The sequence below is a fragment of the Coturnix japonica genome, chromosome 3 (assembly GCF_054131305.1).
Source record: "Coturnix japonica strain WE chromosome 3, WE-NBRP24, whole genome shotgun sequence".
Lineage (NCBI taxonomy): Eukaryota > Metazoa > Chordata > Aves > Galliformes > Phasianidae > Coturnix > Coturnix japonica.
Window position 1 is genome coordinate 29,443,674 of NC_140665.1, and position 15,598 is coordinate 29,459,271.

A 15,598-nucleotide genomic window follows, 5' to 3' on the forward strand; every position below is an offset into this window, starting at 1 on the left:
GATGTGCTTACAAACCTGGGGGTAAGAGGCTAGAGAGCAGTGCTATTGTAAAGGATCTGGGGATTCTGTTGGTTGTTGAACGTGAGTCAGCATCCAAGGGAGGTCTATAAAGATGGTGAAAGTTCTGGAGGGCAAGGAGTATGAGGAGTGGCTGAGGTCCCTTGGTTGTTCAGGCCGGACCTGAGGAGGCTGAGGGGAGGCTGCAGCTCCTCATGAGGGGAGAAGAGCAGCACTGAGTTCTGCTCTCTGGTGACTGCAACAGTACCTGAGGGAATGGCATGGAGCTGTCAGGTTGGGTAAGGTTGAGACATTAGGAAAAGGTTCTTCACCAGGGGGTGATTGGGCCCTGGAACAGGCTGCCCAGAGCAGCCGTTGTTGTTCCAAGCTTCTGGAGTTCAAGGAGGGTTTAGACAACACTTGCAGGCACGGGGTTTGAATGTTGGGTGGTGCAATCTGAAGCCAGGAGTTGGACTCGGTGATCTTTGTGAGCCTTTTCCAACTTGGGATATTCTGATGTCTATTACAAGAGAGAGAATCCCCATGTAAGGGGAAGGAATGGGGGGGGGTACAATATTTGACATACATGTTTTTTGAAAACTATACGCATAGGTTAAATCACATTCCTGATGCTTTTGATCTTCTTCTGTGTGAGATAAGGATGAAAATTGAAGGCTGTTGACTGTAACATTTAGAGCACTTCTTGAAGCAATGCACATTTGTGAGGATGTATATGGAGTGGATCCTTTGAGACCTTCTTTTCTTTCTCTTTTTGCCTTAGCAATTTTCTCAAGAATTCTGTGCTTTCCTTATATTATGATAAACTACAACTGAAACTTCCCATTTTTGAATCTTGACTTTAAAAACAACAACAAAAAAAAATCTTATATATTTACAAAGAAAAGGAAAAGAAAAATACAGTTAAGGAGACAGTGTAATCCTCTCAGTCAGCAGTATCTTTTTATCTTTCCCATTTTAAACTGACCTTTGAAGAAAGATCTTTGACTAACGTTTAAAGGAGGCAATGCCACTTGCCAGATAGATTAGTTCATTTACTGTCTTTCAAATAAATTAGAGGTAATTGGGTGAATGTCATAGAACAGTGTTAGTATGATGGTTATTGTAAGTCAGTTACTAGCTGTAGGATAATGAGTATACAGATAATATTGAGATGACAAAAACAGTGAAGACCTTCCTGAGCATTGGAGATGCACTCCAGAAGAAATAACTAAATATAAAAAAGGATTAAGAGGCAGATGTGCAGGGCTAGGAAACATAAGTAATCATCTTGGTTTGACATTTGTTTTACTTATCACTCAAATGCTTCTTCATACTTAGGTTACTGCTTTGGGACTGTGATGATCGAAGCTACAGCTACTACATAGAGGTTTCAACAAATCAGCAGCAATGGACCATGGTGGCTGATCGCACAAAAGTTTCCTGCAAGTGAGTTTAATTTTTTTTCTATTTATTTGCACAAAGCAGAACTGAAAAATGGTTTTCCTTTTCTTCTTTTTTTTCCTATATTTACAAAGATGACTTCTCAACTGTTAAAAGAATGTTGGTTAAATAGCCTGTGGATAACTAATTCCAGACTGTTCAATTACAACATCAGAAAGTTGTAGCATTGTGCTTGGCTAAATATCTCGACTTTCAAACCAGAATCAAGTTGTAAAGAGACAGATGAGTACTGTGCGTTTTGTCCCTACCAAAGCACTCTGTAAATGCCTTCTACAGAATTGAAATGAGTGAAAGAAATTAGGGTAGGGCCCAAACCATAACAAGTCAACCATTTAACTCATTTCTCTAAGCTTAACCTCTTCACTGTGGTGATCATGAGGTCAGTGAATACAGGGCAGAACCTCTGCTTTTCATCAGGACCCTTCCACAGGAAAACAAAACAAAACAAAAAAACACACTTCTTAAAAAGATAAGAACAAAGGAATACAAGGATAACAAAACCCCTTCATTATTATTTGTATACTTCAATCAGAAGAATTAAAGTATGAATACTCTCCAGATGTATACTCTTCATTGGCTTTTCTGTAATTATTGAGTCCACTGATAAAAATCTCATATAGAAAAGTCATTCAGTGTTGATAGCCAACCTAAACAATTTGATACTTATAATTCAAGCTGGAATTGAAAGATAGGCTGTAAAATTATCCAAGTTACATATCCAGTATACAGTCTCCTGGATGATCCTTATGATGATCCTTAGGTGCATTCAGACTTTGAAAAAACGTATTTCCTTTCTTCTTTCCCCACTTTTGTAGTTTTCCAGAAGAAAAGAGAAGCCTTCTCTTGCTGGTGGGGCAAAACTAAGTTACTAGCTAATATGGGGACAGCTCCCACCCATCTTGTACTTGTGCCAAATTGCAACACTGCTGATACATGATTGCTAATATTTATGATCCAAGCAGTTACAATGTAGTCTTAGGGATGTTGGTGAAGAAGAAATTTACACATGCTTTTACTGCCTGTGAAGAAGCCATGATATTGATGTGCAGAAATCCTGACTTTTGTCTGGAGAAAGAAATGTGATTGTTCTCAAGGACATCTCAGTTCAATGGAAAAAAAATCATCATCATGTTTGCCCCAGGAGTGGTAGCACTGGGAAGCCGAAACCAGCAAAAAGAGGGTCACAAATGCTTTGTGCATTACATTTACATTTTGGTACTAATAGCCTAGCACAATCAAAAGAAGCACTTGGACACTGCAGGTTAAATTGCTGGTTGACATCCTAGTTCAAGTATCTTTTCACTGTGTTCAAACAATGTTTTTGAAACCCTTAACCTTAGACAAAAATAGGTGTATTCCTGAACTAAAGGTGGCTGTCCGTCATGATATACTTCAGGGTACTGACTCAAAACGTAACTGCTATGGAAGTTCTCAAAGCTGCAGGAACTGTTTTCATGTGAATTAGGAAACTGCGCTTTGACTAGCTTACTCTGACAGGCATATATCCAGCTTATGAAATGGTAGTCTTGAATTTAAAGTCTACAGATGTCTACTGTTCTAACACTGCCTCTAACTATCTGTTCTTAATAAATACAAAGACCTGGCTCTGAAGCTTACAATATATATATATATATTGATAAACTCCAGAACAATTTAGCAAGGACTAGAAAATTGTGAGGAAAATGGGTCACTTTGAAAAACTGACTTGAATAATTTTCATTTATAAAATCTTTCTTTTTGAAAGTTTTTTATCCTTTGTAGTTATATTTCAATCCTGTATCACTTGTAACTGTGGTATGTTAAAAGGTTTGTAGGCTGTCCCACAGCACCATCCCTCAATTTTCAAGTGATTTCTTTGTATTTGAGAGGATTTTTCATATTCAATTTAAATCTTTTGCCCTATGATCAGCAAATCACATTTACAAGTATCTCACCACTGAAGAGAACACTCTTTAAGTATGTTTCATTTTCTTTTAAAGTAAGATTTTCAAAAATGCTGGAGTTACTTAATTTCAAAAATTACTCTGATTTTTAAGAGCAGATTGATGAGTCTAAATGCTCTCTCTGTAGATGTATATTTCATATTCAGTTGGCTGAATATGAGCCAGCAGTGTGCCTAGGTGGCCAAGGCCAATGGCATCCTGGCTTGTATCAGGAATGGTGTGGTGAGCAGGACTAGGGAAGTCATCCTGTCTCTGTACTCGGCATTGGTGAGGCCTCACCTCGAGTACTGTGTTCAGTTTTGGGCACCTCAGTACAGAAAGGACATGGAGATGCTGGAGAAGGTCCAAGGAAAGGCAGTAAGGCTTGTGAAGGGCTTGGAGAATATGCACTGACTCATCAGTCCGTGACTTGTGCACTGAATCAAGTCCCTGACTTGCTGGACAAGGTTTCAATACAGTAAGGGAAACATGTTAATGATTAGAGAAAATTGAACCAGTCACTTAAAGGAACATGTACGGGTCTGTCTTTTTAATTTTGTTTCTGCACTTGGGAGTTTAAAAAGTAAAAATAATTCTTTAAGCAGTTTGAAAATGAGAAAATTAAATGATGCTACAGTGAGGCAGAGATAGTGGTCAATCAGACAAACTGCAGTATCAGGTAATGGAGAAGATACTCCTGATGCATGAAAAGTATTTTTTTTTTCTCTAGTGCAGTTTTAAACTTCTTATCTAAGCTACTTTATCTGATGTGTTCTAGACCAATGTGTTCTATAGCCTGAAGAGCAGAGTACAGGTATCTTACTTCGTATAGGACATTTAGATCCAATGTGCTGTCGTGTCTTTGTCCTTCCCTTTACTATTGATTACATAGGTATCTTATGCAAACAGCACAGCTCCAGAAGAGAGGAATTTTCCTCAAAATGTTTTTTAGTCAAGCAGTTGAGGAATTTCCCAAGGATGGGTGAGAACCAGACTTGTGTGTAGTGCCTGACTCACCCTTGGGTATTAACAATGCCTTCATCTCTTCTGTCTGTGTATATTTATGAATGCAGCATCCATTTATCCTGGAAGAAATGAAGTCTATTCAAGTTTTAACAGTGGTTTGTCTCAGCCAAATCATACTTCTTTAGATGAAAACTGGAACATTCCAGCTCTTAAAAGTATAAAAATTGTGATTACTTAGGCTTATGCAGTTTTGCTTTAGGAAAAAAAAAAAAAAAAAAAAAAAAAAAAAGACATCCAAGAAATAAGTCCTTGCCTGGGACTCAGACTGTCTGCTTGACTACTTTGCAGAGCAACAAGTCTACTGTTACAAAATAACACTATATGTGTATTTTTTTGCAAGATTGAAATGCCTTCCAAAAAGTATACCCCAAATTATCTCTGTTTCTTTCATAGATTTTAGATATGTGAGTGAACTCTAGGTAGGTGATACTGCCCTGAAATCCTGAACTCACTCTTCCTTGCATTACATCTGTGTTAAATATCCTTCAGCGGGCTCTAGAAAAATAACTTGCTACTGCTGCAGTAGGAAATCAAAGTGGGTAGAGTTAAAAATTCAGTCTGAATTTCACAGGGGGCCACATTCAAAGAGATAGAATACATGCAATGAAAAAATTTGCTTTCTTAGTTATATTCTCTATTCGCTCTTTCTTTCTTCAAAGACACATGGATAAGAGCTGTTTGCTTAACTCTTTGCTGCCTGGCTTTGTCTGCATAATCTTTCAGTGGAGTTAAAATCTTTTGCTGAAGTCGTTCATTAGTGTGCAGCCTTGCAAGTGTTTTGTGAGTTCTCCAAATCATTTTGCTGCACCTTTGGCACAAGGGGTTGAATGACCCACTAAGGCTCAGACCTTGATAGAGACGTCTTTGATGATCAGCAAGTGGCAAACAAAACAATTGAGAAAATTAAATTGAATTTGGCTTCAAAAGGATGTATTGATTTTGGCAGTCTACTGAACTATGAAGTTTCCCTTTAAACTCTTGTTATGCCACTTTGGGCTGTTTTAATAGCATTTTTAATGTAGTATGTTGTATAAATTAATAGTTCAGTGTTCAAAGGTAGAATCTGACAGAGTATTCCTAACTTCCTCATCTCTCACAGTTTTAAAAGGCTGAGGACAGAAACTGTGTTTATTATCTTCACAGGGAAGCTTGCTTTCCTCCCCTAAGTGAGTGCCAGTTAATGCACACTGGCTGTGTAATTGTCAGTTTAAAAACTCTCTATGTAGATGTTTTCTTTCTTTGATTTCCACAATAAACTGCTTTTCTCAACCCAGTGTGACACCAATGAAAAGCAATCACGTTTCATTCTACTTTTTAAAACATGTATGATAAGTTGGCTTGAGTGTGTTAGTGTTGGACAGTAGAGACTTGCACTTGTTAGAAAAATTTGCTGACAAAAAAGCTGAAAGTCAAATGAAAAACAAGATCTAAAGGCCACTGGAGATCAAGGCTCAGAGTTAATGACTCTTTTGATAAAATAAGCCCTGTAAAGACAAATATGCAACAGGCTGTCATGAAGGTTATCAACTGAGTATCATTTTGAATGTTCTCATGTATATTTACTGTGAAATGGATCTGGTTCATGATAGCAGATGTATTATGTTCAGTTTCCCAGTAGGAGAAAAAGAAATCTAATACTCTAATATAGTTTATTTATAAGCAGTTCTATAGCAATTGATACCAGCTGTCTATATGGTTGTTTAGAGACAGATTTATCATTTTCTTTGTGGAAGGTATGACTGTTTTCAGAAGCTTTATAACATACTGCGTTGTGTCACTATTTTTTACTCCTCAGCTCGTTTCTTATTTAAAATGCAAAGCTTACTGTTGTTATGATAGATGTTTAGAAGCTTCCGAACTTAATTTCATATTTCCATTGTTTATTATCTAATGTAATAAGTATTTCAATTTCTAAATTCTGAGCTCAGTTCCCCTCAATTATTTTTTCTATAGTTTCTATCTGGAATACTTCCATGTGACTGGCCCTTTGAGGCACGGATGCGACATTCGTTAACAGATTTGTTTTTCTTTAACCATCCTGAAGGATTTTCTCAAGAATAATTGTCAGCTTTGTCCAGTGTTTCAGATTTTTGACACACCAGTGTCCTTTAAGCATCTCCAGTTTTCAGACACTGCTTATTTCCTTTGATAACAAATCGCAGCTGGAGAACACACTGGAGAGATCTAAGGCTAAAAACAACTTTTGCATTTAACTGTTCTAAACAGCTTTTTATATGCATAATATAGGGTTTTCTATGTTGTCTGAGAGCACAAACTAAGTAAACAGTTCTGCAAAATGTTAGTGGCAAACTTAATTTTGCTCATTCTTTCTTTTACGTACGTTTGTGAAATCTTTGTAACCTCTATTATGGTGTAAACATCTATTTTGCTGCAGTGGTAATATTTGAAGAGTGTGAATACCCTTGTTCATAACTGCATGCAGCATGTGTTACATACTCATAGGTCAATGATCCTTGAGGTCCCTTCCAACCAGAGCCATTCTATGATTCTATGAAAGAAGTAGTTCCTCATACTTGAGCACAAGCAGCAGTTTCTAACTCCTGTTCTCTGATTCCTCCAGTGCAGTCTGTGATCTCATCTGCGCATTTATTTGCCTCCGCTTTCAACCACTGTCTTCTCCTTAACCACTTTCATATGACTGTTTTGTGCCACAGTAAAACCTCTTGAGCACTTCTAAGCTGTTTTGCTATTCCAGCTCTCCATAGTTTTTTTCTGTTGTTTCCCATTAGTCTGTCATGCATGTATTATCCTGTCATACCTAGATGGCAAAAAAAAAGTCTCTTTTTTATATAATTCTTCATTCTATCTCACACCTGAGCTGCTAAGTAGCAAAGTAGAGCAGGATGAAAAGAGATGTTCTTGTACTTACTGTATTTAACAATGTATTTGAACCACAGCTCATCCTATTTTACATGGAGTTAATTTCGTAGTAAAAATGTTCTTGTACCTCTTATGTCAAACAGAATATACTTCAACCACAGTTCATTTTATTTTACATGATGCTAATTTCACAGTAACTCTGTGTAATCCAGATGTCTTCTCCAGACTTGCAGAACTTTGTGCAGATACATTCATATGATACAAAGATGAAATATAGTTAAGCAGCATGTCTGGAAATTGCTACGTTGTTAAGCTCAATTTCAAGTTGCACTTTGCAGAAATGAACTGAGGGCTCTCATTAGTCTGTTCATTATGCTGCTAGTAATGCCTGCTGAAGCAAGTCAGACAGATATTAAGGGTCATTTTGTGTAATTATTGAGCCAATCGAGGCATTAAGTACATATTTTATTTGGTGTTTATATGCTCATATTTTGTAAGATCCTCATAAAGCAAAAGAAAAAATAAGATTTGCCTTATTAAGCACAAAAAATAAAATTTCACAGACAGGAACCTGAGTTGTATACCAGTTCAGAATGTTAGGAGGCACTCCAAAGTGTTTAAGTTCTGCTTCTAGCGTTTAATTTGTTGGCCTTTATTTTAACTGTGTCTAGTCTGATTAAGAAAGGTCTAGCTTCTTTTAAGTTATGTCTCTCAACAAAGATCCAGGATCACAAGAAGGTTTTCAAATCGTTAAATAGGCTTTGAAAAGAGTAGCAAGGTGGTGCTAACTGCAGCATATGTCTCTTTTGAATGCTTTACCATCTGCTTCTTTAGCTGCAGCTCTGCATACGCTCTATGCATTTAAGGTTGTGTGGCTTCTTTTCCTTTGCTGTGCTGTTCCACATGACTGCTATGTTCTCAGCACTTTGCTGTGAGGACAGTGAAGAAAACATCACAATATCACTGACATCAATTTAGATGTTAGCTCAGTTCTGCCTGAGGGAATACAACCAATACCCAGTAATACCCACAGTATCAGCAGTGCCTGTTTCTTTTTATCCTATAGAAGGATCCTTACATATGCGCTGTGGCAGTACACTGGGTTGCACTCACAGAGGCTGAAAATATTCTCTTTTGAAAATGTCTACATATGAATGCATATACCTGAATGCATGCACATGCACCCTCTCAGCACCTTTATGAATAAATATTACTACAAAAAGTCATGCAAGTAATAGATCTCCTATGAAACTGACCCATTTTTCTGCTTGAGATTCAAAATGAATATCTAATACTTAAATGTTGTTTTGCAGATGTGTTTGTTTACTTTGATATTGATTATTGCATAAGGTCATCTAACAGCCCAATAAACAGGAGATGCCCAAAAGTTCATGAACAAGATGCTGAATTACTATTCTGTCTACAGTTTTCCATTCTTGCAGGCAAAGTCATTAAACATAGCAAGTGCTGACATCTCCCTGTATAGTCAGTGGGCCAGACAGATGTCATTGCATCTTATGCTAAATGTGACATTCTATTTTATTTCTAAGGATTTGCCCTAGTTAGATTGTTGGCATTTGAGATTTGATTTCATTAATGCTTGGAAAAGTATGCATTTTCTTATGGTAGACAAAACAAGTGTAGTCTTAAGCATTACAAATATCCTGTGTAAAGATGTATGCAGTATTAAGCCATTGATTTATTCGCAGTAGTATTTTTACTGGGGCAAATTATATCCATGAATCACAAAATTGAAGGATTATTGTATCTATGGGTTCATCCTTTGTGGATTTCTGTACTTTGTGGATGCGGTGTGCTTTTTAGAATATTATTCCATCTGTTTAATTCCTTTCTGCTCTTTTCTATTACACCGAGTTCCCACAGTGAGAATTTTGTTGTTCTTGATGTCACTACTGAACATTGTGTTACCTGATTTCATCCCATTGTTTTGCTTGTATCTCTGGAAACTTAATTTTTCTTGCTTAATGAGTTCTAATACACATCAGCTATATATTTATGAAGTCATTCTGCCCACTTCCTGTAACTCTGTTTGCAATTTCAACAATTTTGCCTGACTTTATTCCATGCTGTTTCATCATTTGTTCCATTTTTAAAATGATGCTTGTTAATTTCACCCAGCTTCCTCTACTTTGTCTCTATGTACTTTACTATTAAAGTACTGCGCTGGGAACAAAATGCTAAAATGCTAAATATGGTTTTATTGGAGTCATGAAGGAGGGCAGCCTCATTGTTCTGCAACACTATAACGGGAACAAAAGTTGTATTTGCTGGTTTTGTCTGCCATAATTCACGTCAGTCTCATCTCTGAAATTATTGCAGTTGTGGATGTATTTACATTTTTTTTCTAGGCAGCCCACGCAAGTTTGAGTCTGAACTCAGTAGGCTTTGTTTTCTGACCTTGAGGTTAATAGATAATTCAGTTTGGTAGAATAAAGGGCTATAGTTTTCCTGCCTTCCATTAGCAAACCTCTGTATGTTTGTATTGCAATTGTAAGAAGGCACATGCTGATTTACTTTTTTCACTGTTTCATTCTTGTTAGAGGTTGTGGTTCAATTTACTGCATTCCGTGGAGGTTTGACATGTCAATTAGATGTTATCGACAATAATAGAAGGGCAGTTGCTGTAAATGTGAAGTTTTTATGAGTGGTCCATGAAGTGGTGCCCATGGGAATGCAAGAGAGAAGAGCGATAAATACGGTGTTACATTATATGCTACAAAGGAACTGATTAATAGAGGGTGTGATTCTGTCTCCTATCCCTAAAAATATTTTTATGTATTTGCTGTTAATCAACTATTCCATTTGTGTGAACAGCGATATAATAACAATAGCTTACAAACTGTTCTAGGATTACAGGGGTAAGAAGTCTTTACAGTTAAGAGCAGCCCACTAGTTGTATTACTGAGCATGTTCATATGTTGTGTGGCTGTTCATTATCTTCGCTATCTAAATGAACATCAGAAGCAATAAATATTGGTAATGAGTGAACACAACAAAAGTAATTCAACCGTTAGGATTGATTGTGCATGCTTGTCTTCTGCTTGTATGCTATAATGTACAGAAAAGTTTGTAGATAGAATGAACTTGTAGGTCAAGATACTTAAGTCCACATCCTCTATCTACAAAGGGTGTAGGTGTAGATAACACAAGCCCCATTCTTGATGCAGCATAAAATTTTGGCTTGTGGCATTTTGTCAGACATTTGGCAGCAATTTGGTAATAATTTCATTTTTTGGAAAGATTTTAGAATATATGTTTCTAGAAATACAGAAAAATATCCTATTAAAATGTCCAAAATGTCCAAGCAAGCTAAATGTGTGAGTACACAGCCTATGCAACACAGAAGTGTAATTGGATGCCTGTATTGGTGTGTGGATGTGTATGAAAAGTAGTACTTACTTTTAGCTTTACTGTTGCTTAATTTCACTACTTTTTAATGTTATTTAATGTAATGTTGCTTCTAAAATAGCAAGCCATAAGCACTGAAGCTGCAAATGCAGAGCTATAAGCAGTCTTGTACTAGGAGTCTGTTCATTAAATATATTTTGCAGCAGACTTTTTAATCTCCTTTATCAAGCTCACATTTTCTCCAATAAATCATATACAATAAAAGGTTTTTAGTGTTTTAGGGAAGTCTAAAACACTAAATTATTACTGATACAAGATGCACAATTAAATAGCTATTTTGTGTGGATTTGTCCTAGCATTGGGAAAGACCAATGAGAATGACAGAAATATTAACATATTTTCTTCAGATTATTTCAAAATTATGTCTGTTCCTTACAGGAATTACACTTAGAATAAAAACTCTTGAGGGAAGTTTTACCAAGAGAGGTACCGTTATGTGTATTAAATATATAAGGCACTTATGTAACAAGCACTGTGAGAGATTTTTAGTTTTTAATATTCTTGCATTTATTCTAGGCTCATTATATTTCCCTTAGCCACTTTCTTTACCCCTTCCATTAGTATTGCCAGTCCTTGGGTGTTTTGTTCTTTCCTTAGTAGACCGAATAAGATATATTTGCTATCCCTTCAGTGGTCTATCACATAAGTAGAAGTAGTGCATTATTATTTGGTAGGTTTTGGCCCTGTTTCAAATAGACCAGCAGAAGGCAAGCTGTCACTTCAAGCTTCTAACTTGCATCCTTGGTTTGTGAGTGTGCTGTCATGATGGAATACATGGAAACCCAGTTTTAAGTCTTTATGGCTTTGACACTCTGAATTAATATGCTGTTTAATGACAGTTTTAGCAGGTGCAGTTTTATTTTGCTTTATTGTTTAGTACTGCTATAATGGAAAACATGTTTTTTCATTGGCAGTTTATGAGGTGGCTGTAGATCTTCTTATTATTTTATAAAGAAAAAGTCTGTATAGCAATAACCGTTATAGCATTTTTAGTGCATTTGCCCGCGTTGTTAGATACTCCATAGCAGAAGCAAATATAGTATTTGTTAATAGATAGGAAATGTAATACTTACCATGCAGTACATACTACAATACTACTCCTGTCTCTGTTTGATTGCTTACAGGTGTACACAGCTTTTTATTTGGCTAGTTACTTTCTTGCTGTCTTGTTTTCAGTACAGTCATCAGACTGATGTGTGGAAAGTCAACACAACTACTCTTTCCTTTTCCTTTCATCTCCTTTTTCAAATGTCTTCTCATTCATCACAATGAATACTGGATTTCAGTTCAAAAAGTTGTAGTCATCACTGAAGAATTCCACATCCAAATAAGCTGAGGAGTGTTTTGTCACTTACAATATTAGACATATGCGGGTAAGCATTAGAAAGCAAAATGGAGGCTACTTGTTGACAGTTTAAATTTTTCAAGGTGGGTTGTTATTTCTACTTTTTCTTCCAACTCTTTTGCTTATTCTTGGAGGAAGGAACAAAAAATGGAGGTTGTATGCATGCACAAAACTCACAGTGTTAGCCTGAGTCAGGCCAGGAAATGAATATGATATGGTTATTACATCTTGATGAATTTTGGTTACAAGTAATATCTTTCTCTTTGCTCTTATGTCTTTGGCCTGAACTTGGTTTCAACTATAATCAGTGCTGCTCTGGTGATCCCACAGTGTGGTAGTATTTTTGTAATGCCACTGGATCATTAGAAATTCTCAATAAAAGATAAGCTTCCACTTCTTTCTTAATTTGTTCCTTCTGGAAGAGGAGAAAATAAATGGGATAAGTCACTATTTATATCCCATTCTATATAATAAATCTGTAGAAAGATACCAGTTTTTCATAGAGATAACTAGGCAAGAATTTTAAATGCTGAGAAAAGCCATTAAATTCTTGAAGAGGTAAATTGCAATTTTAAAGCTATAGATAGCTTAAGCTGTGGCAAGCTATTATTACAATTTACCCGGACATCAGTTTTTCTTGCATTCTTCTTGCAGTGGGCTAATATAGAAAAAGCAAAAAAAAAAACAAACCATGAAAGTAGAGGGGTTTTTAATGATTTTCTTCTTACTGAGAATAGAATATAGTGAATAAGTTGTGGGATGCACAGAGCCATTGAGTTTTCAATGACAGCTGTTGGAGAGATGAAAGCATGTTGCCCAAGAGTCTGTTTATATGTTTGAGCAGAGAAAGTGATTTTCACTGCAAGGAGTTTTAAGTAAGATGGGCAGAGTCAGAGAATAAGAGAGCAAAAGATAATTATCTAAATTATGTTCAGTCTATTATAGAAGACGAATATAGTTAAAATGTAATTAAATATGACAGGCTCGCAAGATGCAAGCATGGCTTAGGAATGCTAATCATCAATTACTGCATCTCCTTAGGGGAGCCAGGCAGAACAAGAGAGGTAGAAGCTGGATGGCAGAGGTGAGATGTAGAGTGTTAAATAAAACACTGTAGGGCTGTAGCAGGGCTAATTTCTTTTTGAAAATGGAGCTAAGTTATCAGGAGACCTTTGCTGGCCAAACCAAAGTGCTGCATTTCATCTTGAGGACCCTGTTATGAGTCTGAGTACACTGATAGTCCCTAATGTTATCTTAGAGCTGACCATCTTAAAGTGATGATCAAGGCTGCTGTAGGTTGAGCAGCAAATCCCAAAAGAATCAGACACCAAGGTGGGTATGGAAGCAGAAAAAAACAAACCATCTACACTCCCTGAATATTTAAAAAAGCTAAATGCTGAAAAATCACTAATAAAGAATATATAAATACAGGAAGTCCAAAGGTGAGAATGTCAGATAATGGGAAAGAAAGCACTGTCATTAGCTTGAAAGGTTTGTTGGCTTGGGCAGCCAAGGTGAAGAAATGACTATTATTTTATAGAAGTGTCTAATCCCAGACCAAAAATAGAGATGCTTTAGACAAATTTTATTGCTGCTGTTCCTTGCATGCAGTGACATATGTATACATCAATACTGGAGAGACTCACTGAATTTGATGAAAATTTTTGTAAAGGAATTATTTCTCATGAGGAAAGGAAATAAGCAAATATTCATGGCTTGACTGACCATTTGCAAAATAAATAAATAAATAAAAATCTTATGGAGAAACTGAAATTGCATTAAAAGTATAACTTGCAGTAAAGTAAGAAAATTAAAAAGAAACTGAAGGTTTGCTACGGATTTATTTTGTTTAATTGAGGAATGCCTCTGAAGACGGTTGTTACAGCTTCATACATAAATAGAAGTCTGACTGAATTTATTTCATCAGCAAAAAGTATAAAAAGAGAGCACATAAGTCATGATATTTTTTGTCAGTTATCTATCTTCCCATATGGGTATAGTTACACTGCATAAATTATCTTTCCGTTCCCTTGTATATATCAGTGTTACCCAAGGAAATGTCCGCAAGTTGTACCAGAGGAGGTTTATATTAGACATAAGGAAAAACTTTTTCTCTCCAAAAGTGGTCAGGCACTGGAATGGCTGCCCAGGGAGGTGGTGGAGTCGCCGTCCCTAGCCGTGTTCAACAGGGGTCTGGATGAGGAGCTACGAGAGATGGTTTAGAGGCTTGTGGTAGCAATGATGATGGGAGGATGGTTGGACTAGATGATCCTGTAGGTCCTCTCCAACCTTGTGATTCTATGGTTCTATGATTCTGTGTGATTCTATTCTGTTTTCAAATGTTCTGTTATAGTCAAAAATTGCTGCAGTATTTTAGCAACCAAGGTTTATCTTCCTTATTTCCAAAGCGACTTTTTCCAAAACAGTTTTTCATTTTCTAGTTTGCTTTTTTCTTTTTGCTAAGGAAATAAATTAAGAGACCTGATGTTCTCATTATCTCATCAAGTGCTAATTCTCTGGTGGCAGCATTCTTGAATCTTAATAACTCTTCTGCAAGCTGTGTATAATTTTAACATTTTGGGATTTTTTTTCCCCCAGTGAGAAAGGAACAAAACGGACATAATAAAAGTAGTAAATATTCTTAGGTCCAAATTTACAGAATCTTTACCCAATCTCAGTTCAAATCTCACATTCTTTTTCAAAAATTCTTCCATTTTTTAATGTATTGTAGCGTGTTCTGGAATTATCGAAAGGGTGATTATAATCGAATCCAAATAACAGCAGTATAGAAGAAATGAAGGGAAGAACTTCAGATTCCTGGAGCTGCTGATCTAAATGAGCATTCTCAAAGGATCTGCAGAGGCCTTTCTCTCAATCCTTCCTGCTGTCATCTAGCAGTGATTTTTGACCGGTCCTCAGAAGTACTATAAAAAAAAAACCAACAACAAAACAACAAAACATTCCATTCTGTGATCCTCATTTAGGCTTTTCTTTTTCTGTTTTTTTTTTTTTTTTTTTTCCTTTGGTCACAGAAAACAAAATTTGTCTTAAAGCCCTGGAAAGCACAGACCATTCTCAAGAACTTCCCTGTGGTTCTAAACCCTTTTTGTATAGAACAGTTACTAATATTTTACAAATCACTGGAGAGATCTGATTTTTAACATCTTCACTTTTCTCACTAAAGTTCAGGTCAATAAATGTGAAAGCATATGCATTGTGCTAACTGTGGAAATACTCATGTTTAGAGAAATAATGTTGTGATCGTCTAATTGTTAAGTCTACACTTGGCAGTGAAGCTTAGCTGACTGACTGTAGTAGACTGAAATGAGAAGAACCCTCAAGGAAAATTTTTTCCTGCTAAGGGGGAAAAAATATTTAGATCATGGCAACTCTTCAGATCTTGGGGCAGTCAACAGAACAGACCATTTTCATTTTATATTTTATATCGAGGTTGAAGAAACAGCCTGAACTTTAAGCTAAAGCAAACATAGCCTCTTAAGGGTTATAAATAAATTGTGAAATATAGGTAGGTAACAGCTCTACCTCCAAGGCCTGATTCAGACCTCATGCTTCTATT

At 36.3% G+C, this 15,598-nt stretch overlaps 1 protein-coding gene across 1 annotated transcript in view; it reads left to right on the top strand.

Annotated features, from left to right (window-relative positions):
* The window catches only part of BTBD9 (BTB domain containing 9), a 107,278-nt gene that overhangs the window by 79,139 nt on the left and 12,541 nt on the right, over nucleotides 1-15,598 (top strand). The window contains exon 10 of the mRNA XM_015857669.3: nucleotides 1,336-1,443. Within this exon, the coding sequence (XP_015713155.1) occupies nucleotides 1,336-1,443 (108 nt within the window). The remainder of the gene's footprint in view (nucleotides 1-1,335; nucleotides 1,444-15,598) is intronic.